Source organism: Cryptotermes secundus, unplaced genomic scaffold (genome assembly GCF_002891405.2).
Source record: "Cryptotermes secundus unplaced genomic scaffold, Csec_1.0 scaffold807, whole genome shotgun sequence".
Lineage (NCBI taxonomy): Eukaryota > Metazoa > Arthropoda > Insecta > Blattodea > Kalotermitidae > Cryptotermes > Cryptotermes secundus.
This window is the reverse complement of record NW_019744128.1, coordinates 18,630-46,574: the sequence shown is the minus strand read 5'-3', so window position 1 is coordinate 46,574 and position 27,945 is coordinate 18,630. Positions and strand designations below refer to the sequence as shown.

General features: G+C 36.3%; 1 protein-coding gene across 1 annotated transcript in view; it reads right to left on the bottom strand.

Annotated features, from left to right (window-relative positions):
- Positions 1-1,523: 1,523 nt before the first annotated feature.
- LOC111874533 (huntingtin-like) overlaps positions 1,524-27,945 on the bottom strand; it is a gene marked incomplete at both ends in the record, with an annotated part of 40,902 nt that continues 14,480 nt past the window's right edge. Inside the window, 19 exon segments of the mRNA XM_033755488.1 lie at positions 1,524-1,674; positions 4,306-4,458; positions 6,954-7,207; positions 8,975-9,073; positions 9,075-9,155; positions 11,052-11,142; positions 11,757-12,000; positions 12,779-12,918; positions 14,687-14,904; positions 15,924-16,160; positions 17,540-17,682; positions 18,165-18,313; positions 19,041-19,201; positions 20,455-20,587; positions 20,767-20,978; positions 21,534-21,704; positions 22,721-22,863; positions 24,944-25,199; positions 27,048-27,092. Of these exon segments, the coding sequence (XP_033611379.1) occupies positions 1,524-1,674; positions 4,306-4,458; positions 6,954-7,207; positions 8,975-9,073; positions 9,075-9,155; positions 11,052-11,142; positions 11,757-12,000; positions 12,779-12,918; positions 14,687-14,904; positions 15,924-16,160; positions 17,540-17,682; positions 18,165-18,313; positions 19,041-19,201; positions 20,455-20,587; positions 20,767-20,978; positions 21,534-21,704; positions 22,721-22,863; positions 24,944-25,199; positions 27,048-27,092 (3,081 nt within the window).

Sequence of the window (27,945 nt, the reverse complement as noted above, 5' to 3'; positions counted from 1 at the left end):
AAAAAAAAAAGTAAAGCTATCCCTGTACCAGGCCGTGAAGGCTCATAGAGTTGTGAGACCCTGATATTGAAGGAATTCAAGCTGGGTGCTTTCAAAATGTAGGTTAGCCATGTCTGGTCAATAAAAAAGTGGATATAACAAGAATTGTTTATAGAACTTAGGTTAGAAAAACTTGGAGAAAGGGAATAAGACATAGATTGAAATATAAGATTAAAATGGATACCAAGGGTCTATGACCTTGATAATAAATGAACTGAAATGATAGTTTCCAAAAACTGAAGCTTTTACTGTGAAGGAGATGAACCTCTATATTCTGTAAGTTCTCCTTATGGTTAAGCACAAAGCCATGGCATACAGATTTCATGGAGGTAAAGTCCTATATAGCTGCTAACTTTACTCTTACCATACGGACACCCAGAACCAATACAAGGATGGGTGGAACCCTAAACCAGGAAATATTTTCGACAGGCTCAATATACTACCACAGTCAATAATTTCGTGGACTGCCTTCAAAGCATCGTTTCAGTGTACTTCAGCGGATAGGTTGAGGCACAATATGATGCCCTGTTAGTTCATTTCCCGTTACAGCAAGAGGCAGTTGTGTGCAAACAGCGTAAGGAGAACTATGGCCTCTGCTGTGTACTGCAGTTAAATGCGAGTGGCAGAAATAAAAAATGTGGCAGCTTGAACAATGGAGAAACATAAAGTTCCACCAGAAACTAGGCAAATTTCCTGGCAAAACACTTGGCGTAGGAAGAATTGGCTGTTGCTACACAACAATGCCCCTGCACATCGCTCTGTTCTTGTCCAAGAGGAACTGGCAAGGCAACAGGTCACCATTTTGCCACACCTTCCATACTCACCTGATCTCGCGCCATGTGATTTCTTTCTCTTTCGCCGCTTGAAAGCAAAGCTACGTGGTCGTAGATTTCAGTCATCTGAGGAGGTCGTCAATGCCACAAGAGACGCGGTATAGGAATTTCCCCAAAATATGTTTCAGCAATCTCTTTCACCGCTTGAAAGCAAAGCTACGTGGTCGTAGATTTCAGTCATCTGAGGAGGTCGTCAATGCCACAAGAGACGCCGTATAGGAACTTCCCCAAAATATGTTTCAGCAATGTTTTTGGCAGCTATATCAACATTAGCAGACTTGCATAGTGGCCAACGGCAACTATTTTGAGGGTTGGTGCGGATCTGTGTTAGTGTATGTGAATACCTTGTAATATGATGTGATTAAAACACAATCCACGAAATTAATGACTATACCATATATACTAACTGATCATTGACTTAAAGAGTTAAACCATTTCAAGAGTTGTGATTACTTCTAACATGATAACTTACCTAAAGGATTAACTGAATGGTCACTGTAATGGAGACATGGGGTGTGCTAGGTAGGCCTGAACTGCTGAACATTGCTTACAGCAACAAAAGGGTTAATCTACCAATTAATTACTTTTTCATTCATTTGATTTCATGTCAATTTCTTATTTTATAAATAAAGTATTTTACATGGAGGTCACCTGAAGAGTAAGTTGGACTCCCAATTTAAGACAGTCCTTGAGGTTTAGGGAGTTAAACTCTTTGCAGCTGAGAATGGACACAATTTCTTCATATTCCAGTTTACTCAGCAGCTGGGCTGTTTCAGCTCCAGACTGATTACCCTGACAGCACCTGCATATAATAGAAAGCACGTTAAAAATTTTCATTACAACTGAACAAAAGGGACCTGTAAACAAGAAAAAATCAGAATCCTGTTCAAAGGGGTGAAAACAAAGACCATTTGCCAGTTCTTAAATTTCACTTCAGACAAAAAATAGCTCAACAAAGAGTTAGAGAATTTAAGAAAACTAATTTTCATACATAATTTCAGAACTCTACAGTAACCATAAAGCTAATTTTCCCGTCTGAAACCAGACATGGAATGAAGGTTACTGTACTGAGACATAATTGCTCTATCACTGCATATGTCGTTTTAGCATATTGCACACTCAGGTACTGCTGTGAGCAAGCATTCACATATATGGAGAACAAGCAACATCCATTATGACTTACAAGATCAATTTTATTCTACATTCCTACTTAATTCTTCATCTACTTATTTATTGATGGCATATTTAATGGCTCTGTCAGTAGCTCAAACTATAAAGCATCAAATTATAGGGTGATCAGTAAATAAAGAAATGTGTACCAGTTAAGATTCAAACTGGGCACCTTGTGAATATACTACCACAGTCAATAAGTTCGTGGAATGGTCGCAAAGCGTCATATGAAAACTTACTGCCAATAAGTTTCAGCAATGTTTTAGACAGCTATATCAACATTGGCAGGCTTGCAGAGCGGCCGACGGCAACTATTTTGAGGGCCGATATGGATCTGCGTAAGTGTATGTGAATACCTTGTAATATGATGTGATAAAACCACATTCCACGCACTTAATGACTCTACCGCATATTTAAGAAGCATTACTACTTCAGCCAACTTCTCTGGTACAAGTTTATCAATGCATGTGTAGAGTACATGACATTCTAATATTCTGCAAGCAATATCACTGTGGAAATAGTGCTGAAAAAATATTCTGCAAAAATTCTTTTATGTAAAATTTGATGTTTTCATGGCAAAGAAATGCACTAAAAGCTTACTATGCAATCAGCTCACATGAAGTTGAGATATGCTGTTTCCCTCAGGAAAAACTCATTTCAGTTTCAAAGTTATAGCAATCTCTTAAACAATGGCCAGTCTGAACACTGAAAATGTAGCAAGAGGTGTCTGGAACTGGCTCAGGATTTTGTCCAGCAGAATGCTTTGGTATTAGCAGTAATGAACCTTTGGTCAAATTCTTTATTCATGTCTTGGTAAAACATTCCTGTACCACTACAAATCTTTAATGCTGGAGGGAGAGTTTGTTTTGAACGTTCATGTGCTTTGGGAATTTTGTAAGAGATCAGTCATTTTTAAAGTCCTACAATCTTGCATATAGCATGGGCTTCTGGTAGAGGTAAGAGATAACTTTATAACAACTTCAACAACAGAATGGAATAACCTGTAATTTAAGCATTAAATGAGAATTTCATTGCCATACTAGCCACATTATAAGATAATGTTTTTACTAATAAATATGCTGTGAAATTCAGGTAGCCTTATAACCACATTTTATTAAAATTTAATGACATTTTTTTCCATGGTTTCTGAAAACAGGCGTTACATTACATTTGCAATCAATTTACAGCTGCATGCCACTATTGTTGTGTGACGGCACAGCAGGTGCAGGAAACATGTCACGTGATGGGCATATACTATTGTGTGACGTCACAGTGTGCATGTTGTATAGAAACAGACTGTCCGCGGACATAGAAAACACTGTTCCCATACTGTTGGCTGCGTGTGTTGCAGGTGTTATCTAGCAACAGGTCTACATGCCACAATATTTTGACAAACCATACCATATGAGTATACTAAGAATTTTCTTAATAATAAAGAAATCAATGAAGCAGTCACTCAAGATGTCAATAATACAGTTCAGATGGTCAAGAAATTCTTCACATTTCACAGAACTCAGATGCCAATTATCAGTCATAGGAGCAAGATACAACAAAGATCACAGTGAGTATTAAACATTATAAAACCACATGTAACAGATAAAATTCAGAATGTGGTATTCATGAATAACAACTTCACGTTACAGATACACACATAAATGCAGGAAGAGTGCTCCAACAGAGGAGGATTGGCGTGATTTGCGTGTTGAGATACGACTAAGGATGACAAAATTCTGAAAAGTTTTAATATTTAAAATCTATTATTATATATGACAAATATATATTTTAGTCATTTTAATATGTAGACATCAGGGCATGCAATGCAGTAGTTAGACGTGCATAGAGAAAACGCACCTGAAGGTGGCACACTAGTGCTGAAACATGTAGTGCAAAAGAAAAGAGTAAGGTGAAAAAGTGTATGCACTGTAAGACAGTTAGCATAAATCATGGACATGAGTCAGTGCAACAAGACACTAAAATATAACATTGTCAATTATCATGTTTGAAAGACCATACAACTGGACCCTATCCTAAGCCAGCTGATTCCAGTCCACACATATGATAAATGTGAGATGAGCACATTACAGTTTGCTGCCCGTGTTTTGCTTACATGCTCTCATTACACATTCTGAATGGAGTATAGTTCCATGTAAAGCAAGATCTGGGTTTCAATTTCAAAATATGAAAGCTCACACATTCTTACTTAAAATATATAAGCAGTAACTGATGAAGAGGGGATTCTAATGGTCACTACCAATTTACTAACCTGGCTTTCACTTGTGCTAGAAACCAAGTCTTGTCCACAGTAACAGAACGAATATCAGATGTCTCAAATGTTCGGCCTGAGTCTAATTCCAATGGAGGAAGATTGTAGAACTGTGCTCCTAGTTTACTGAGAAGGCTCACTAATCCACCGTGCCTGAAAATTAAAAACAAAAGAAAACTGTTTGAAATATATTAACTTACCCAACAAAAATGCTCTTCTTATATATATGGGCTTCATTTGTATCTATACATCTTGTTTCATAATCTATCCACAAAATCATGGTGAAGTGATTATCATTCCTTATTTCACATCTGGGAAATCCTGATTCTGAACTCAGCCTAGAGACTGGTTATCCTCAAAATAATCTTGGGTTTCTATAATCCCCCCCCCTCCAAGTAAATATTGGGCCTTAGGGTTCAAATGGTTACTTAATACTTTGCGGACCATGCACCCTTTAAAAGGTTATTCGCTTTTAAACATGGCGGACCGTTCACCTGTTAACAGGCTTTTAAAACACGATAAGTTGCAACACACTATACATCTCTCTGGTGCCACCCAAGTTGCACACAATGGCATAATAAAACTCTGGAATATTCGCTTGTCAGTAAGTTGATCTCGCTGTTTTCTTAAGCCAATATAAGCGATAATGCTTTGTTGCTCTTCAAGCTGTATGTATCAGCCAGTAGTTAGTGTTGGGGTATGGACAAGGACAAATTCTTTTCCGATGAGCCAGCTGACCTGCCTTGTGAGATGCGTAGTTATGGTGTTTGAGAGAGCAGCAGTGACAGGGGAGAGCAAAGAACTGTGGCCACTTGTGGCCACAGACAGTAAAAGTGACCGTAGCTCTGACGATAATGGGGGTAATAACATTGCGGTGACTAACATTGCAGGTACAGTAAAAAATTTAAAAAATCACAAAAATCTAAACCCTGATTCGAAATTGAAATACAAAGCATTTCTGATTAATGTGGCAAAGCCCTGGCCTACAGACCAGATGGTGGCAGCAGAACCAGAGTCAGACACAGACTTAGTGCGAACGTGCCCATCCAATCCCACCCCACGCAAGCCTCATGTGGATCCCGCAGGGCGACTCTCGGGTGATATGTGGAAACATACCCTTGTGAAAATTGTGAAGAGTGAATATTCCAAGGGGAAGCATCTTTCTAGGCAATGCTGTGTTTCCACGGTTCACAAAAAAAGGAGCATGTCTACATTTGCAAGTTCTCTGTAAAGCCACTTCACAAAGGGGAATGTTTCCAGAAATATCACACTCTCAAGTACTTCTAGGAGCACTGGAAAGTGTTCTCCAAAAATTTTAGTTCATAAAATTAATTAGGAAATTTTATATTAATTTTTAAAGTGAACAGTGCACAAGTTAGGGTAGTAGGTTTAAAAATGCCGGTCCCCAGGGTGATTTAAATATTTAAATCGCCGGTCTGCGAAGTGTTAACTGAGGGTCCACTTAATCTTGAGATTGCTGAGGTGTCATTTTAATGATACACATGCAAAAACTGTGTAGCCCTTTCAGTGCCTCCATGCGTAATTTAAATAAGATTAGCTTTAGTGTTGCAAGGCACAACTAGTCAGCTTCCTCTACACAATTTTGTTATCCAAACTGTGATGCAGGCTGACATATATACTGATTTTAACAAGGAGCATCATTGTCTCAAGTTGCTTATAATACAGGTTTTATTCCTCTGGTACCTGCCAGATATTATGTAGAAAATAGACTGCTTTTATTTTGGGAATCTGATCATCTGAACGAATGTCCAGGTAGTGGACTAAATAAAACAAATTCCCTTCCTGTTGGAGCGATCACTAAGGAATTTAGTTCAACTTCAATGTTATTTCAATTCAGTAACCACTAGTCAATCAGTATAGGTACCAAACAGTATGGGGAGGGAAACTCTATGCTTTAATGTGAAGGAAGTACAATGAATTGTGCAAGTTATGGCAGTGGTTTGTACCCTTAAAGTAATTAGTCAATACTGAATTGTACCTAAATTTTCTTTTGAGCTCACAGGGTAGGTAAACATTGCAGGACTGTCCTAGCATCTTTGCACTGGTATTCTTTCATTCATTCCTTTATTTTCCTTATATCCATACAGGTAACAAACCTAGGATGTGGAAATAGTCCCTTTGAGAATAAAGGAAGAATATGGCACTGTGGCACAGATTCTTGAGAGAAGCTTTACAGAAAAACATTTCATTAGAAGACAGCTAGGGGAGTGACTGGAGAGAACTGGAATGTAGCTATGGATAAAACATGCACATCTCAGTTTGTGGGAGAACAAAACTGCAGTGTCACATTCAGAAAGAAACTCACGAATCATGACCATGGTGTATTCCTATAATTTTAGAGGAAACAAACCATTATTTCATTTAAGACCTGGCAGCTTGGGACAGGCTCAATACCTCTGCTACACAAGCTGTGAAAATGAGGGGAATCTATTATTTCCTAGTCATTACTATCCAGACAGGTCATGACCAAAGAAAAGGTATCAGACATAATTAGTCCCAGGACAAAAAGCAATAGAAGGGGGGCTGTGGCAGTGCTGATATGACAAATGAAAATAAAAAATACTTTTTGAAGAGAACACAGAGTAATATTATAACCGCCTTCTTTCTGGTTACTTGGAGATACTCACTTCCTAGCTAGAGAAGTGGAATGTAAAATGTCCATAAGTTTTCTCAAATCAGCCTCAGTGAGCTGAGCTGAAACTTCATCTGTGGGCAATGTGAGAAGCAATTCTGCTCGGCGACATGCCAGTGTACCTGCCAGACGTGCAGGTGCAAGATGAGGAAGGCTCAGTAATCGTGGGATGAGCAAAATGAGAAGAGCACCACTTTGAGACGGGTGAACACCTTCCAGACAGCGCAGAACCCGACAAACAAAACTGGGCTGAAAAAGAGACGATTTTCTTTTCAAAAAATGAAATATAAATTGTGCAGTTATTTAAAAAGTAATATTAACCTTGCCACTGACTTGCTTTAACAACAGGATATTATTATATTATTATTTTTTATTAAAAAAGCCAACAATTACAACACCCACAGCCAAAAAGGGAACACACATCACGAGACACAATATACACGGAGTATAAGAGGAATGACTCCCATAGTGGAGGAACCATGTGCGGGTTTGAATTGGGACATATAAGATGAATATCTTAACAAGATTTTAGTGTATAAAATTTATTATAATTGACGAGTATCTTTAAATATTTTTTTAATAATTTTACAATGACATAATGGCAAGCAATGCAATAGATTAACGTAAATGGAGCACCTGATAATGGCACTATGTTGCCGAAACATGTTGTAAAATAACAGGTGAAATTGAGTCCACTACAAGACGGACACGGCATACATATCATGGACGAAAATCAGTGCAACAGGATGCTAGAATACAACATTATATTTAAAGTGTGTACAACTTCTATTTAAAGTATCTTTTGGGAGCACTGGGTTTGGGTTTGCTTGAACATTAAACTGAGGGAAATCTTAAATTTAATACACAAATTAGTGACTTGGGATCACTGAAACTATACATTCAAATGACAGAAAACCTTAAAAAATGAATGTTAAATGGAGGTTAAACCTCATATTAGTACAATGTAGAAAGCAGTTTTGGTCATCTTTTCTGTGCCATCAAATGTCTTTACAATATACAAATTAAGCAGTCCAAATATAGTTCAGAAGGGCTCAGTAAGCATCAAATCAGGGTCTATATGTTGGTATAATGCTTGACTCTAATAATGGCAATAAGCCAAGGTGAGAATGCAGGGAACTTCAAAAGCAGTGGAGATCTTTGAAGCATAGCTTCTGTATATTATTACAATAGCAGATTTGATGATTTTTAATGCAATATTGTAATTCTGTTTTTACTACTTCATCAATCCAATTGTGTTTTTAAAAGTAAAAATACCTATGTAAGATTCCTTTGGGGACTACATTTTGAACATACTAAGCAAAAATTTATATGGAGGGAATTTAACACTGTCTTAACGAGTCCAGGTAAACAAACCAAACATCAAACACAAAAAGAAACCTTAATCTGAGAAACATTTGATGGATATTACATGATTTTAGGATACAAATATAATTCAGAGAGTATCAAAATAAAAATTTTCCACATGATGCTAACCAACTTTCTGTACTAGAACCCAAAAGAAAAAAAAGAAAAAAGAAAGAAAGAACTCAGTTAACAAAACCTGCAAAGTAAACTTCCAGTTATTTCATATGCAAGCAACCAAAATCCTCATCTAGCTGGTAACAATTTCAAAGAAAATTGAGTATTTTTATAAAGTTTTTCAAAAACAAATTTGCGATTTGCATATGTTCATCTGCTATATGGTATGTGTCCCAATCGCCATGAGCAGTGCTGTCGCTTTCTCTTAAGCCAGTGACATTACGGTAGATTCTAGGAGAATCTGTGGCCGTGTTTCAGTATATGCATTCTAAATATTTCATCCATCAATCAATATGTCACCCATGCAAGAACTATAGCAAAAATGTTTTGTTCTTTGTATTGGGTTTCTGCAGGAGATTTCTCATGCAACTGACACACCCTTTTGCCCATACATGCCAGACAATCGGGTGCATATTGCATTTTAAGAGTGACAGCACCCTTAAAAACCACCTAAACAACAACAAAATTATCTCAAACCTGTCTGAGTTTCTGGCAGCATGCACCTACAGCTTGGACTAATAATCCACTTGCTGCTGGATTCCTATGTACAGCAGCAATAAGTTCCTGTACGGGGGAGCTCAGATGACAAACTCACCACCTCCTGAATATGATTCACCAACAACCATGTGAGCTGCTTAGCATCATTCATGTTTTCACACTGCACAACAGAACCATACACAGCAAAGGTTTTTTATACATTCTCTATGCAATCTATATGCTGAATTAACTAAGTTTAAATTTAAGAAAATATTACTTTCATCTCCAAATCTATATATATATATATATATAATAATAATATGGTATATAATTGATTTAAAAGTAATTTAAACAGAACTTCAATTGCACATATACATAAAATTCTTGGGAGTATTTTCTGCATTAATTTAAAGATTTTTAAGGCTTTTACTTTTCTAAATGTAACCCGATTTTTAACATTATAAACTCTCCACTGATTTGAAATACACACATATTGCTTATATTATGCCATGCTAATTCATTATGTAAGCCTGAAGATAATGATTTGCAAACTGAACACAGGTTGCCACAGAATGAACTGTAACTTCCACAGAGCAGGGTCTTCCCAAAAAAGTCTACGGTTGCTAAGGTAGTCAAGAAGTTGCCTACTTTTTATACAGGCAAATATTCATTACCACGATAATAAAAGCCCGTCACTGGACTCTGCCCTGAGCCAGTCGATTCTAATCCACCATCATACACCATTCCCCTAAGATCCATTTAAATATTATCCTCGCATCTATGCAGGTTTCCTAAATGGAATCTTCCCTTGAGGTTTTCTGAATTAAGTACTGCACACATTTCTTATTCTGTCCATACATGATGCAGACCTTGTCCATCTCATTCTCCTCGACTTGACCACTACAATAATATCTGATGGAGAACCCTGGAGGGCACTGTGTATTATGCAGAAAACTTTGAATATTTTGGCTGTGGGGTAAACAAATGTGACAGGTATGATGATTTCTCTACTGCAATACTGAAAGAAATATTTAATGATTCCAATGAACTGAAGATCCTACTTGGCCTACATTCATGCACATTTCAGTTTCCTGTGGCAGTCGACAAGAAGTTTATAAAAGATCACAGATTTGTCAGAAACAATAAAGAAATGGAGAATATATATGATGAACTGCACAGAATTAACAACTCAGAACATGATCCAGTAAAACAAAAATTCTTCCAATGTTTCAGTATTAGTAACGGGTTAAAGTCATGTAAAAGATTCCATCTGTATTAGAGTGGGAGGATCTAGATGACTCTGAAGACTTGTGAGACTTCAGTGTTAGTGATATTGTGTGTTACAAGTATGCAAGAGTGATATCATGTGATGCGGAATGTACATTTTGTCAATACAAGCCACTCTTTGGTGACAACTGACACAGATTTATGATACACAACTTAAAGTTGACTTTCACGATCCACTGCAACACTGCCCTACTTTCTGTCTGAAACTACGATGACTTCTGGTGACTACTTTGTGTAATCATGGGGGATTTTTAGAAAATACTATCAGCTCTTCAAAGCATACTTTTTATGTTTTAGACGAATCAAAATTAGTATCACATAATTTTTTGGTCCTAAAAATCAACATGCATGCGTGCACACATACACACAAAAAAAGATGTAAATTGATTTAGCAGGTAAGAATACTGAAAATATTGAAGACTACAGCAGTAAAACAACAGAAATGAAATGAAAGGTATGAAACTTTGAAATGACAAAAAGCATGCTCCCATGAGCAATCTAGGTGTTAATTATATTTTCCTCTTCTTTCAGCAATTAAAAGTCAGTTCCTTGTTAACCTTGTTAGCTCTAACCTGGCTCCAAAGACCACATATACTATGAATTTACAAACAAACAAACAAAAAAGACAGAACTTTTAAATTCCTTTATTCATGTTAAACTTAAGGTTCAGAGTACAATTCCATCCCATGAAATAGCTGAATGAACATATCTCATTATCTATGGTTGAAATATAAAGTTAAATGAGAAATGCCAACAAAGAGTTGGGGTAGTTAAGACAAATAACACTCACTACATAATCACAGTACAGGATGGTACCAAGTTTCCGCACCACCTCCAGATTAATGCAAGGAGACGGCCCACAGCTCTCTGCTTGAACAGGTCTAGAAACAAAAGATTGAGGAAACTCAGAGCTGTCAGATACACACATAAGCATGTCTACATACATTACAGTAGAAATATGCAAGCAAGCTTCACCAAGGCAGGGTGATTTATCAGGCTAAATATCAAACTGTGGAAATTATCTGGAGTGCATGATTTTTAGTTAGTTTAAGAATGACTTCTTAGTTGCATAAATTCTACAGTATCAAATGGGAGGTGAATGAGAGCTGAAAAGGATTTTGAAGGAAGTGGCCATGGATGTTTTAGGGTACTATTCCAGCATTTGCCTGGATGCATGGAGGACACCTATGAAATACCAGACAGGACAGTCAGCTGCAGGGCCTAGAAATGAATGAGGTAAATAGTAGGAGTGCTAACCACTTGATGGCAACATTCAGTATTCAGACTACACATCGCTTTCTTTTGCTGTAATTACTAACCTTTTTGGAGGATTGTGAAATGCTTTTGCATACGCTACATGTGATCCATGCACTACTTCTTGCCCACATCAATGTATCAAAACCTATATTATAATTAGAAGAGTTAAGTGAATAAATACGCAATATGATCATGAGCATGACTACAAAAACTGTGAAGGAAGACTGTTTTACAATACCCCTGTTCAAGAATCAGATCATGAGGCTGTGTGCGTAGTATCTGAGCCCAAAATGTCTGGTCACTGAAATTCACAAGGGTGAGGAGATAGCACCACTTGAACATAAGCATAGGACACTTTGGGGCCAACTCCAAAAATAAACTGTTGATGTCATCGATTGGCAAACATGAATTAGGATCACGTCCCATTTCTTTGCCCTGCTGCACCATCTGCATTACAGCTGTAGCAACACGACAGTAACTGCCTGGAGAAAGAAAGAAAAAATAAATTATTGATTAACCATGTGTTGATTATTCACTTTGTAGATTAACCATGTAACTTTTAAAACCCCCTTGTTATTTAGCAAGCAATGCACACTGCTTGCATTTCAGCAATACGCATTAGCGATGCTTGACCAAGATTTGTAGTTGACGGTGAATCTCCTAATCCTGATGAGATTTCCATTTTACTGTTTTATAATTTTTTTGTATTGTCCATTACCAGTGAACAAGAATTTCTTCCTTCAGTCAGAAAGATATTTACTTCAGAGTTCAGTAACCAGCAGTCTACAGTTCATTAAGTTTTAGCTCCATACAGAATATATTAGATGCCATATTGTCTCAAATATACAATGACCCTGAACACAAGATGACCCATTTTAAAACTGCAGATTTTTCATACATTGTATGAAGAGCAGTAGTTATATAGTGCTGAATAAAATGTAAAGATGATTATGAAGGATGAGTAGGTAAGGACCAGAAAGGTGGAAGTCAAGTCTATTTTAAGGTACCAGCCCAGCATTGGTTTGGAGAACTATGGAAAAGGGTAAAAGAACAACCACTGTCTCAAGTTACCTGGTTGAACTACAAATGGGGCACCTTCCACAAAAACACTTATACAGCATTACTGTAACACCAGTATGATCAGTTATCTTAATTGAGAGTACCAAAATATACAGAATAAAATCCACCATAAGTAAATAAAACATGGTGAATCTTAAATGAAGTCATCACTTACTGGAAACATATGGTGTAACACATTACCTGATTCAAACATATAGATACAATAAAGCAGAAAATGTGAGAACTGCTCCTGCAGATACAAGGACTCTTCACCTGCCAGAGGACTGTACACAGAACAGTGTATGTGGTTACTGACAAGCCCCAATACTTGCATAAGAAACCTGAAAATAAAGTAAATACCTTCTCAAAAAGCAGATACCAAAGGGTTCTGATGATGGATGCATAACACTCAGGACTACTGTCTTACTGGGCTTTGTTCATCATCCTGTATTCTAACGAAGACAAGAGAAAACAAATGTTTCAAAAACTGGATCTGTTTATGTCCTCAGGTGAGGAGTGGGAGACACCTACTCTGTGACTGAGTTTGGCTCTTTCTAACAGACCTAACAGAGTGGGTGTCTCCTATCCCTCACCCAGGGATTGAAATATATCCAGGTTCTGAAATGTTGCGCTCTTCTGATATTGGACAAGAGATAAGGTCCAAAAACCCAGCAATCCCAAACCCTCTCAGAAGCGCTTACTAATTCCAGTACCTTTCATTCATATAATAGGTTAGTTTACAATTATTTGCAATGCTGAAATAACACTGGGAAAGAAAGAAATCAACAGAATACTGTATAAGCTACTCAGTAGCTGGCTGTTCCCAGTTCATATAAAATACATCTGGAACCGTTACACTGAGGTTATGTTTTCAAAAACATGATTCTAACTGTAAGGTCATGAAACGAATTAAAACTGCTTACAAAAGTAAGAAACACCTGAGGACAATTCCAATACAGTCAAACTCTATTTAATGCTGGGACTGCATTCCTTGAAATGAGAGGAATAAGTGAATCAGAATTATGTTGGGTTGAGTACAGTAGTCATAAAAATGAGCTCCTAAAATCATAACTCATCTTACCTATAAAATCATATGGCCAAATACAGTTAAAAAATTAAGATTAATTTATTTAAAATTTCTTGCAAAATATGTATAATATATAGAGTCTGGCATTACACACCAGAAGTTAAGACCAGCTGTGGCTCATTTTTCAAGCAACTGCCAGCTGTTTCTTGAAAAGGGCATGAAGAGATGACCACCTTGCATGAAGCTCTTTCTCCCATAGTATTTCTTTGTAGCAACATGCATCATATATACCTATCTTCACTTTAGTGCTGTTCCATGTAATATTATATACCGCTCTTGCCCACCAGCAAGATAAGATCAGACAGTTTAATGTCTCNTGCGAAGTTGTACCAGAAGAGGACAAGTGTATGTGTAAATCAGGGATAGCACTGTATTTAAGTGTAATTAAGACAGAGTGTGTAACTGAAATGCTAATAAATGCAATCATCTGAACTATAACTTGTCATTTCATCAAGCGTACCACCCTACATGTGAAAATATAACTAGGATGTCAGTGTCTATGTTCAAAGCTTCTGACAACAGTTAATGCCCCTCAACCATCTATAAAAACATGAGAGAAATTTATTTATTTTGTCTTCCTTTCACCAAATTCTGCCTCAGTGCCAATGAGACCTTGAATGGGTGTGAATGGTGTATTAAGAGAACAATTACATGAGTGTGATGTGCGAGAAACCCAATGTTTCCAGGTTAAGAATTACCCTGACAGCATCAGTGTTCATAAATTAACAGAAGAAAAGCAGAACAAAAAGTCTGTACATAGTAATGCAAGAAATTATAGTAGTATAACTACTATATGTGGCATAAAATAAAGGGGAGTTTAACACTGTAATATTGCAGCACATGGCTAATTGGCCTGATACCACATAAGAGTAGCAAGAGATTTCATCCCTGCTGTCTGCAATCTGACGAAAGAATTTATTAACAACCAAACTTCAGTGAAGATTTCTGCTCAGAAATTCTGCAAAGAATAGATTACTGCCAATGCTTTTTAAATCCAAAGCTATCATGAATAGTTCACTGACCTTGCCATAATTTGTTCTGGTGGCTGTTGCTTACATTTGGGCATTGTTGCTGCCACATTCAAGGGATCATGTCTTTCAAGTGAGGATGTAAATGGCAGACACAGATCTAGTTCTTCCAGGCGAGCAAGCACAACTTCTTCTTTACCTTGAGATATTAGCAGGAGAAGGATGGCCAGGACCATACCCAACCATCGCTCCATTGCTACTGTGGTGCTATGCTGAAACCAAACAAATCATATTCAATCACACCTATAAACTATATATGTTATGAAATGTGGCACATTCACACAATTTCATTTAATTACCTCAAAACTGCAAGACTTATAAGACAACAGTACTCAGGATAAAATGTATGTTTCATTGTTTTCTGCAAGTATGGTTCAAAACAATTTTTACTTTACTAAAGACCACAGTATAGCAAGTGACATGTGAACCACATTTGGGTTATTTCTTTTTTATTTTTGGACATTATATTTAGGATTTTGTTATTTATTCACTGGCCAAAGTAGATGTTTTGCTCAGAAATGAGTCTTGCTCTTTGTTTAATTAAATTCATATTATTTGTTGACTTTCTTCCACTAACAGTTTAACTTGCATGCCCCACCTGTCTATGTGCCTTACTCCAAATTGGTTCATGGCAACGAGGGTTGTTAACTGCTATCCACAGAAGAGGAGTGGAGGCACTTTAAGTTTCATACATTATACTCTGTATTTACTGCTCTCACAGCAACCACAGGAAGAGGACCAGACAGGCCACATATTCAGCATGCAGAGAGTTAATAAAAATGTACATAAAACTTTGGTTAGAGGAGTTGAAGACTCGTTACCACCACCGCCATGACTACCACTATCACTACCAACACCAACATCACTCACAGGTTTTCTACATTACAATATTAACTGCAAGGACATTTAAAAACAGATGAAATGATAAAATGAACATGTATGCTGATGAGAATAGGACTGGAACAGTAGAGTCTACAAGCTATTTCAGAACACTATCCTGGCAGTCAAGTAGAATGACTGAGGAAAATCATTCAATACAATTAGTGCCCTATTTGATATGGGTACTTCCTTAACAACGTTGCTACTGCTACATAGAGAAAATACTATAATGACCTCAGCTGAACAGACTTTAAAAATGTGAGGTGCCTTTGGATAAGGTCTTTCTTAGTTACAACTTTTAAGCAATGTGTAAAAAAATATGCAGACAACTACATATAATGAAATAACTCACCACTAGTGAAACTTCTGAGAAGAGAGTACGAAGAAGAGAATCAACAGGTCTCAGGACACAGGGAGCAACAGAGGTAAGTACACGTTGCAGAGAATGTTGGGCTGCCCTAGATTCCAGCCTCACTCTGCCCTGCGCCAGGAGTGGGAGCAATGTGTCCACTACTTGGCGTGACCAGCGGCGCCATCGTTCCTCACTGTCATGGCTCTCATTAAGTACTACACTCAGTAGTTCCAAAACCTGTTTTATAAACAGTGATAACCAAATTTCCATAAAATTCATATTTAACTAGGTGAAAACCCACTTTTTGTACTGACTATTGCATTTCTAAGTCTGAAATTGCTGAAATGATGATGAACGCTTTATTGAAATTTACAATGTGATATATTATTTAAGCATCCTGTTGCACTCTACACAATATATTGCAGCCGAAACATGTAGTGTAGAGAGCAAGACGAAAGGACTATTGTTCGCACTTAGGACGGAGTCATATCATATATCTTACAGTGATGTATCAGATGGGAATAACACTACCTAGAGACTTCAGTTATGCTAAAAAACGCTAAGAAATTGTGACCTTAAGATCGAATCAGGAATGAAACAAAGAATACCACGCATCAAATGAGCAAACAAATCGCACTTAAATACATAATTTATTTAATGCGATGCACTATCATGGGTTAGTGTGATTTAAAATGATCAAACCACATTTGATGAGCTTAAAAATCATTTCCTGCATTTTGTGTTTGGGCAACTGTATAGATCGAAATACTCATTTTACACAGAAAAGGAATATAAAATAGTCTCACTGCATTCACATGTAGGCTGAAAACCTCTTAAGATGTTTTGGAACACGGAACACAATCAGCTTAAACGAGGGTATGCAGTAGCATAGTTGGTTGAGGCACTATGCCACAAGCCGGAAGGTCCTTCACAACAAACTGTCACAACGATCCCCATGTAAAAAATCTTAAACGTGACTCAGGACGAATGACAAGAGAAGAGACTGACTTTGTACAGGAAAGACGATGGAAGTGTCAGTTTATATGGATAAGTTGAAACATATCCCTACCGTATGTAATGGATTCAATCCTGCTAAAATGTGAGAAAGGAACACATGCATGAAAGATGCTATACATCAACTCTGAAATTACTCAAAGAATATTAGTAAAAATGTAGTATCTGGATGTCCGTACTAAGAGTTGTGAGGTGAATTTTATTTTGGTTTGTATTACCTGACAGTAACCTTACTTTACATAAACAGATTTTAACCCCCCCCCCAAGCATCCAGAACCAAATACATCATTCCAAAAGGTGGTATGCAATACGATATACACAGATATCAATATCATTAAGACTTAAAAACAGGTTCAACTAACAACAAACATGAAAGAGACAAAGGATAGATAATTTATGTTTCTATGCAGTAATAACTATACTGGATTGGATCTACATCTAGTACTGTAGTAGATATGAGCATCTGAACCAATGAGGAACACAGAACTAGAAAAATGCATTTGGAAAATATGTGTACTTCCTGCTCTCATAGGCTTTCTGTCACAAAGTAATTTTATTGTAAAATTGCTAAGGTGTGGGACTGAAACAGCAAATGGACTGACCTGATGATATTCCACCAACCGCAACAACATGGATACCAGAACTTCTCGTTGGGTCTCTAGCTCTTTCAAATCAAAGCTGCTGGCACTGCTTGTACCACGAACCAAAAACACATCTTCCACAACTGGAACTAACGCAGGGATACCTGAACACAAAATGACATGTAAGTCGCAACTCTGAAATGTCTAAATTATTTAAAGATCAACTGCTCAGGTGAAGTGACAGTAATAGATTTCATAATGATATTAATTCTAAAATGCACAACAAGTAACAAGAAGTTCTGGAAAGAATTAATCACCTGCTTTCCTTGTACTACATATTGAGTATATGTTACGAGATGATCGGCATAGAAAACACCATGCATATCAGTTCTTCTATCATTGTGTGTGTGTGTGTGTGTACTTAACGCTGTGGTAACATGTTTATGCGTTGCCTAGCAATGGCTGTATCTTCTGATCCCACTATTCCAGCTTTAGAGGGAGCATACAGACATACAGACAGCAAGCAGATCTCACAAGGATCCTTTTACTTTTTAAAAATAAGGCAAGTAGGCTAAGAAGCACTTAACAAAGTTAAAAATTTTGCTTTATATATAAAACTGTTCATCTTAACATGGCTGCTACTTACAGTGTGTGACTGGTGACTGTCCACTTGCCATCAACCCATCACATAACTGGATTACCTTAGGAACACCAATGATACACTTGGAATGATGTTTCTCATATGACAGGTGGACCAAGAAGTAAAATATCCGGGGTATCAGTTCTTCAGCATGCCTAAATAAGAGATTTATGCTTTCACAGGTAATTCTGCAGCCAGCTAGTTATTCTCCAACTGACGGAAATTAGATCAGTATGAAGCAAACACAAAACGTTCATTACAAACGTCAAAACTGTGCTTAGTAAAACTGTCAACCACATCTCCCAACATATGCAAACACTGTAGTACTTAACACTCTGGGTCTTCGAAAAGAAAATTTTTAATGCGTCCCAAGTAATTGCTTAAACTGCAAAACTCTGGCTTGTTTATAGTTAACGAAACCAAGACAATCGGTAAAATATAGACAAAATCCTGTGTTCTCTTTGCATAGATTCTGATATGAAATTTTTGAGTACCACCAAGCAGTTCAAAAGAAATCCCCAATATGATTTAAAATAAAATATTCTGCATGGCTGTGTCATCTTCAAATATACATACAAATTACAGGCATTACAAACATGCTTTCCAGCAAGCGCAAGATCTGGTTAAGATAAATCTAGAAGAACAAGACTTACTGGCTGAATTAATTTATTCTTACCATGAACAAATAACTTTTATTGAAATATCTCTGCAGAGTGGTAGCAGTGGTGATATATGTGGACCCAGCATTTAGAGGAAAAATCTTCTTTCAAAATTCAAATTCCTATACCCAATGAATGGTTAAAAGTGAAATATTTAGGGTGAAGATACACTTTTATATTTGACCGATATGAAACAGTGAAGATGTTGAGGAAATACACATACGGAATCTGTCCTTCTTCAATGAATTCAAACTGCTTCAGCACAAATCCAAGGAAGATCTGATCCGAGTCAAGAAGACAGTAGTTCACTCTCAGCTGCACCAATTGGCTCAGTAACAGCAATACTCGGCACTGAAGCTGTACATCACTTGTCACTGTATACTGCTGCAAGCAATAAAATCTCAAGTCATACTTTTAGTCACGTCTTCATTTTATTACTAACATGGATTATGACTGTTTTCCAAGCATTAATATATCCCAGAACTGATTCTGTCATTCACCCTAGAAGCAAACACAGAAATCCATAAATGTAACTGAATCACTGCTAAAAGATTTTGTGTTACACTGCAATAAAAATATCATTCCCTTTATGAGTTTGCATGCCTCATTGATCTTTACACTCATCTGTTACAGAAATCTCATCCTTCAGTCAGAAATTCACTGTTACAAAGCCAATCATCACACTGTACAGTAAAGAATTATTTGTTCTTTACATAGTCAACTCCTGTTCAAGGTTTCTTTGAGTGGTAGATTTGAGAATTTAACTAAAAAAACCTTAAATGAAGAAAGTTTAACAATGAGATTATTGACATGGATGAAAATGAATGTTACATGAGGGATAATTCCAAAAACAGGAAAATTAAATGAGGATTCCTGCTTAGTGGAACTGTTACTGCATGGTGACCCTAAACAAGGAATAGATTGCATTAAAAAATATAATTTTTCAACCAAAAGATAGTAGCGAAGAATCTAGTTAGAATTCTGCATCTGCAATAAAAAAACTTCACAACACACTTCTTCTCACATGGAAAACCGATTTTGGATGAGCAGAGGCCAATCATGCCACCAACCGGAATTCATTTTGCAATAACTTCAGTCATTTAATATACTATATTTCAATGCATAATTCACCCCACTGTATACTCATATAGTTTAATTTTCACGGTGAAATTAAAGTCAAAATAAATCCCCACATATTTTGTGTATTCTGTCCAACTATGAAAGGTTACAGCAAAGATAAGTTTTGTCAAGTGTGAATTGAGAACAGACGGCAAACAGAAAGCCTGGCACAGTTCAACAAGCATGTTCCTTAGTCATTGTTACGTATCATGTGGTCTTCAGGGTAACCCTGCAGCCATGAGAACATGATATAAATGATACTGTGTTGCACAAAAGAGGTGTAATTGGTGTGATATATCTTTTATCAGCATTTAACCTCATACAATAATCACACAGTTTTCCAAACAAAATCTTTTACTTTAATGGATAAGTCAAGTACAGTGTGACATTTTCCCCGACATACTGTTTCCAAAACCAATCATGTAAATTGTACAACCAAGCTTTTAGAAAACAGTGTTTGAATTATGAAATAAAAGACAGTATCTCTGTCACATAAAACGGCGAAGGGTACCAGTTACCTTGAGAGCCTTGATGACCATTGGTTCAAATAATCTGATGTATGAGGCCAGGGAACTCTTGTCAGCTCCACGACTGAAAACTTTAAATGAAGACCCTTTCCTATCTGCCTTTCTTCGCAAACAATTCATCCACCTTAAAAGCATAAAAACAATTACTTATTATACTAGAAATAGTAATTTGCTTCATGCCCTACAATAAAAATGTTCTTAATTTCTAACACTGTAGTTAAAAACCATACTTAATGTGGAACATTTTTCACATGTTCCATCTAATTTGTTTCACAAATACCTGCGAATCAAGATCAAGCTTACATGTATCCTTCATCCTTGTTCTGTGTCTTATTGCTAGGGGATGTAACAAAGTCTGTCAGATGTCTGTAAGGAGTCTGGAAACACACACTGTAGAAACCTTCAAAACTCTGAGTAGCAGTAGCGCAGTTTAATGAAAGTGATGAGGTACGCTGACTGTCATCATGTTCAACCCGTTGGGCTGATAGGTTGGTGCCAAACAGACATTTCAGAAGCTGTAAATATATTTCAGAATATATGTTCAACATACACAATTCAAATTTTGTTATAACTCCACAATTGACTACTATAATATTTACCTGACTTGTAAGCTGAAAGTATTTTTGACTTTCATTCTTATGTCAGAATTTAAGTCGACAGTTTCACTTGAAAGCATAAAAATCATTGTCATTGTAGGTAAAGACTCTATTAAGAGCAAAATTTTAATCAATTATGAAATACTGGACACAGACTGCAACACTCATTACAGATGACAAGAAGACTGATCTGGGGGCAACTACAGAATCAGCAATCATTAAACTGCATATGATATAAGTATCAGTCATGGAGAGAAGCAGTTCAACAATGGCTTACATAAAAAAATAAAATTTGTATTCTGATGAACTGAAAAACTGTATGGATTGTTGGACTAACTGCATTAAACGTAGGGGGATTACACATCTAAGTACTGTGTGATCATTTTGTAAAATTATAATAAAACTGCCTTTAATTTTTTACTTAATTTTGTATTAAACCACAAAGGATAAAATACAAAATGTAACTTCCTTTACCTGCTGTACACATTTCACAGTGGCTGTAGGCTCTACTGTGACAGTAGATCTTAGGTATGAAAGAATTTCTTCTGTGATGTGTCCTGCTTCATTAAGTGTCCCCACCTCAAGCAACTGTGATAATGTTTCAAGTGTCACACGTAACAAACTAACGAACTTCTCACTCACTTGCTCCTGAATCCAAGGTTATCTAGCAAGGAAAATCACATACAAGAAGTAACAGAATGGTTTAAGTGATAACACACATCAAAAAGATCTCCAGTTTTCTTAAAAACATAATTTAATCACATAATTATCAACTCAAAGGTCCTAATTCTTATATTCAATACATAGTGAAATTATTCAAATGACTCTTTAGAAGAAAATGAATTGAAACAAAAAGAAGCCTTAAATGGAGAAAATTTGTCACTGAGACTGACTTAGGAACATTGAAATCAAATCTGATCTAAGACTGGCTTCCTTACTAACACCTAAAAGAGCAGAACTAATAAGAAAGTTGTTCATGCCCATATTTCATCAGCAGAATGCAGGAAAAATCATAACATGAAGACAGTAATATGCCATTTGAAAATGTGGCAAATTTCAGATATTTCATAATTTTGCTCTCTCTCCCAAATTGAAAATGAAACTGAAGGGATGTTTTGAAACAGTGCCTGACATCCAAAGGAAGTAACAAGCAGTACTTGACAGCATTGAGGAAAATGACTTCCATGGTGCTTCTGAAGCATGGAAAAATGAGGGGATATCTGTATAGGTTCTCAAGGAGAATATTTTGAAAGAGATGGTAACCAGAATCGAGTAAGTTAAGCCAGCATTTCTTTCTTTGACCTAGTCCAGGATCTTTCCAAAACACCTCACAGTTAGCGTAGTGGGTTGGTTACTTAGCAGTACCATCAGTATTGTGACTATATGACATCGGACGATAGGATGATTAATGAATGTGAAATGGTTGATAGAATGAGAGATGGCAGCAGAAACTGAAGTACTTGGAGAAAACTCATCCCAGTGCCACTTTGTCCACCACGAATTCCACATTACCTAACGTGGGACTGAAGCCACACTGATGCTGGGGGCTATGGCATGGTCCACATTTATATAGAATGGTAAATTATCTAAAACCTAAAGCAAGCAGAAATATATAAATGAACTAAAGTAGATTTGTTAATAAAAACTGACTAATAATTCACGTAGCTTGATCTGCTCACCTTATAATTGGTATAAGCACTTTTCACCATGTCATATATCTTCATGTAGTGAGAAATACCAGTAAAGAATCCCATAAATGTTCCTCGAGCACTTTTCCTATCCTCACTAGACTTCTCTTCCTTATCTATAAAGAATTCAGGCACTTTTAATATGTTTTACACAAATATAAAACCAATAATTTTAACAAGCAATAAGAAGACCCATCTTACACTGATAATCAGTGATTCTTTTAATAATTAATGCCCAATGAGAAAATGAAGACAAGATGAGGAACAGAATAAGAAGATGAATAAAATTATAGATGAGAAATTGAACACTACTAGCTTGTACGCTGTCATTAGATGCCTTCTGATGATAAAGAAATTGATCAGATTATGGTGCACAAACTGATGAATACAAGAACAAGAAGAACTTTTGTTACAAAAAAATACACTAGCCCATCCTGAACTGACGTGACCATGTACTGAGATAAGGAAATACTTTATAAACTTTGAATAATGCAATATGTATATGTCTCGATTACACCAGATACATTTTTACTTTGATTATTTGTAGATTGTTATTAAGGGTAACTATCCATATAACAAGTTTGCAGAAATAAACAATACATACTTAACAAGCATATTCAGCTGAAGGAATTACAGATGAACTAACCAGACTACAATGAGCTCTTCTCTTATTTATAACAAATAAACATCAAATTGACATGTGCAACTAATCACTGTTTTTGGGTAATGACACTTACTGAAACTTATGTTAAGTCATGACTACAGTAATCCCTCATTTAACACTGTTGAGATATTCTTGTAAAGCATAATGCTATGCAAAACAACATCAAGTGAATCCCTTTTTACCATTATAAACTTAAGAAATACATAGGTTACGTTATTCATCCTTTTTTACCACCAAAATTTGCACTGCAATATAGACAATATGAAGGCAACTAAATATCTGTACATTCCTGACCATAAATAAATGTAATTATAAATTACAATAATGTCTATTTAACATTTAGTGTGATATAATGTATTTACTGATGGCCAAAGGTGAAGTGAGCAAGGACTGGGCGATGGCCCAGTCTTGTCAAAATTAAACATATTTTTGGACAAGTAACATTCATCTTTGACCATTTTCTTAAACTCTGGAATGAACACCACTGTTAACAAGTTAACACAATGCTGTGCTGAGTTTTGGTATGAAAACACTATCAATGTAATAAAGAAACGTTAACTGGGACGTTAAGTGAGGACTTGTATATAGGCATACTGAATGAATAAATAATCAGTATTAAGGATTTGAACTTTACATTTATTACACACACTAAGCAAAAATTAAATATATGTAAACTATTTTGCTTCAAATGACAATGTAATGGAACACTATATTAAAAGAATAAAAGGAATCTGGTTTTAATGATGTCTAAACCCACACAGATTTTCTTCTGTTTTTTTAGTTTGCCATGATTGACTGCTGGGCATGGTGGTTTGAAAATATACTTATAATATCCCTTTTCTTTAAATATCTGGAATGTATATGACATAAAATGTATTTACTATTTTCCTCTACAGCTTTTATAAAACATTCTTCTCTCTGACAAATATTCAGTGATATATATCCAGAAATGTATGTAGGTCTCTATGTAGTCACCATTAAACATGTCCCATGTAAATGAACTTTGAAATGGCTTGACATTTTTTGTAACATTCTAAAAATATCATATTTCACGCAAATCTTTCCAATGGTTCTTTAGCTGCTCCATGTGAACAGGCAGACAGATACACTGAATAAACATAGTAAGCACTTAGCAGGCTTCTGAATGTGCATAAAAAGGTATATTTATCTAATGGAGAACATTACACAACAAAAAGATTCATAATTTTTACCATTCACCAGGTATCATTAGGGTGATAAAATCAAGGAGAATGAGACAGGCAAAACATGTCTCACATATGGTGACAAAAAAAAATATGTAGAAAATTTACATGGAAAGAAAAGAGAGCATTATGGACATCTGGATGGAGAAAGCTGGATAACATTAAAAAAGATCTTAGAAATAGGGTGTTAAGCATGTTGACCTGATAACAACACAATCCAGTCTTGGGCTCTTGTGAAATGAACTTTCTGGTTCAAGGGTGCATCATTTATTAACCAACTGAAGTACTATAAGCTTCTGAAGAAATACCTTGCTCCATGAAGTTATTTACCTGATGAAGTCTTCACAGGTGACAACCCTCTAGTGCGACCACTTTCTAATGTTATCCCTGCCGCTGTTGCTGTTCCTGTCATTACTTCTGCAGCTTTGCCTTTGCGTTTAATTGGAGAGAGAGATGGTGCAGTAGGAAGAGAGGGAAGTGATGGTTTTGGTGTTGGAACAGTAGGCACCAGTTCTTCCAGGATGTGCACAAATATGTTAAGTGTGCGCACTACATGCAGCAGAAGCAACTCGGCACATGAAGACAACTGCAAACAGATCAATGAGTCTTCCACCTAATTTGATTAAGCAGTACATGCCAGGAAAATACCTTAATTTTATGTGATGATTTTCCATATGTACAAAATTAATAACTGATGGTTGCAAAGATTTGTATCACTATAATGAAATCCTTGGTTTCACTTTACACAGTTTGAGGTGTTCTGGAGTACTGATTATCAAACCTTCCTCATACAAAAACAGCAGAATGCTATTGGTTTTCTCAGAATTTGTCCCCTTTACATTGTACAGTACAAATAATAATATACATAATAAAAACCAAATTATTACTAGCATGTCTAAGTATGCTTATTTACAATATACTAATTAATAGCTTCATGTTACATTAAAATAGAAAAGAATAGTCACCTATACTGATTACCTGCAATTAAAAATTATGCATGAGGGCACCTGAAATAACTGAAATTGTCCTGAGATTTGTAATAAGTTTGTTTCCTCATTTCTCATTTCTCAGTGGTACAGTTATGGACACCAAATTTCTGTATGCTCAGTACATGACTATATGCCACAACAAAGTCAAAATAGCAGTAACAATTAACCAGTTAAGTGTATATATTTTGTGTTCTCATCTCTCCTGCAGTGGGACATTACAGTTCCACAGACATTTCAATTTGTTATTTTGGCATTTAATTTTATAACTGTTGCTCCTGTTTTAAAATTCAATATCTCAACCACATGTCATTATAAAATTATGATACAAAGTTTCTGAAAGATCAATTTTCAGATTTCATATATCCATATTTCCATCTATATTACATTAAACTTTATATGTACTTTTTGGTAAAATTTCATATTTTCATCTTTATTCTCAAAAAGTATGCCACTGTCACCACTAACAAGCATTTCGGTTCCCAATATGTAATTACAAAGGTATGTCTGACTCATGCACATTCACTATATGCAGTCCTGACCGGCATATGGTGTTTAGAAATGAAACACAATCATAGAACCTGACTGATAAAATTACCTCCAGCTTAAACACATACTCACATGTTTGATTACTGAAACATTTCACTATGTCCTACTCCAGCTCTGGCTCTCACTGATAACAGACACTGCTTATTGACCTGTGTACCGAATCTGTAATTAAATTAATTTAAATTCCCTTAGTGGGGGGGGGGCATCCAGCTGGGTCCACACAGCATGGGGGCCACTGATTGGCCTACTGTACCTGCCCCGGGTGGTTATGATGATTGGAGAATTTGGTGGAATGAAGATTGACAGGGGAAACTGAAGTACTCGGAGAAAACCCGCCCCAGCGCCACTTTGTCTACCACAAATGCCACTTCACCAGATCCGGGATTGAACCCGGGCTGCTGCGGTGGGAAGCCAGCGACTAACCACTTGAGCTATGGCATGGTCAAATCTGTACTTTCTTCAAAAGCTCATGGCCACTGAAGATCACAATATCTACAATGGTGTAGCTGAAAACATTCATAATGTGTACAGTGGTCATACTCACTACAATATAGAGTAGCATATGCTGCATGTAAGACATCATATCCACTTAACTGGTTAACATACGAGTAAATTATATAGCTGCTAACAGGAACAACATGAGTACTGCTTCTAGTGGTCAAATAGCCAAACATCACACTGGTACTGAACTGCCACATATTATTATGAAAAATCTGTGAGTGTGCAAACATCATCAGATACCAATACAGATTTTTATAACATCATCTGGTACCATGCCAGACACCCTCCTAAACAAAGAGGACTCTTTCTTCCATACAGATGTCTATTCAAAATATTACATACCCTCAAACATGTCCTGGACAAAGTACATTACTTTCCCAAAATGATAAATGTTATACCTGTTTGTCCTTCAATACACCCCAGAGTTGTTTTTGATGTTCAGACGTTTCTCCTGGTGTACAAGTATCAGAAGAATGTAAACTGCACACTGCCAAGCCTATATACAAGCACAATTATATGAAGGAAATGTACTTATAATGCAGCATATCATATCAAGGAATACAGAGTGCAATGTACTTCCCCATCATATAAAGATGCAATCACTACCTCCCACATTCTTTTGCATAAATGCTCACATACATGCACACAGTTGTATTCCTGTTGTAAGAGAAACATTGTTGCATGTAACAACTTTATTTACCCCATTAGTATGGGAGTAACCTGCAAGGCACACTCTTCACACATTATCTGCCACTGCGGAGTGCTAAGTATTGCAATACTTTACTGCTTTACCTTTCCATTTCATGAACAGTATTCAAACTACATGAATTCTAGTTGCATACTTTTTTGAGATGAAGGTCCAGGCTATCATTGGTAAGTGAATAAACTGGATTTATTGATTTTTCAGTGAGCAAATGATTTTGAAAATTTGTTGATTATAATTCGGCTGTTAGTAGACATGGNGAACACAATTCCATGCCAGTTCAATTCAGCTCCAATTTTCAGAATCTCCTACTTATGATATATCTTGATGATACATATCCATCTTCTTCCACGTTTATAATATTCGTTTTCCCAGCATAATTCTCTATACATCCTTTCTCTCCCCTGTTCTAATTATGTGCTCAGCCCATAAAAGATTTTAGTATGCTAACATGTGATGTGTATAAATAAGCAAGTTCCTCACTATGCATAACGCTACACTGCTCACTTATTTCATTCTGACTTGGCCTAAATGTTTTTTCTAAGCACTTGCCATTAAATACGTAAGTTTCAATTTTTTCTTAAGGTAACAAA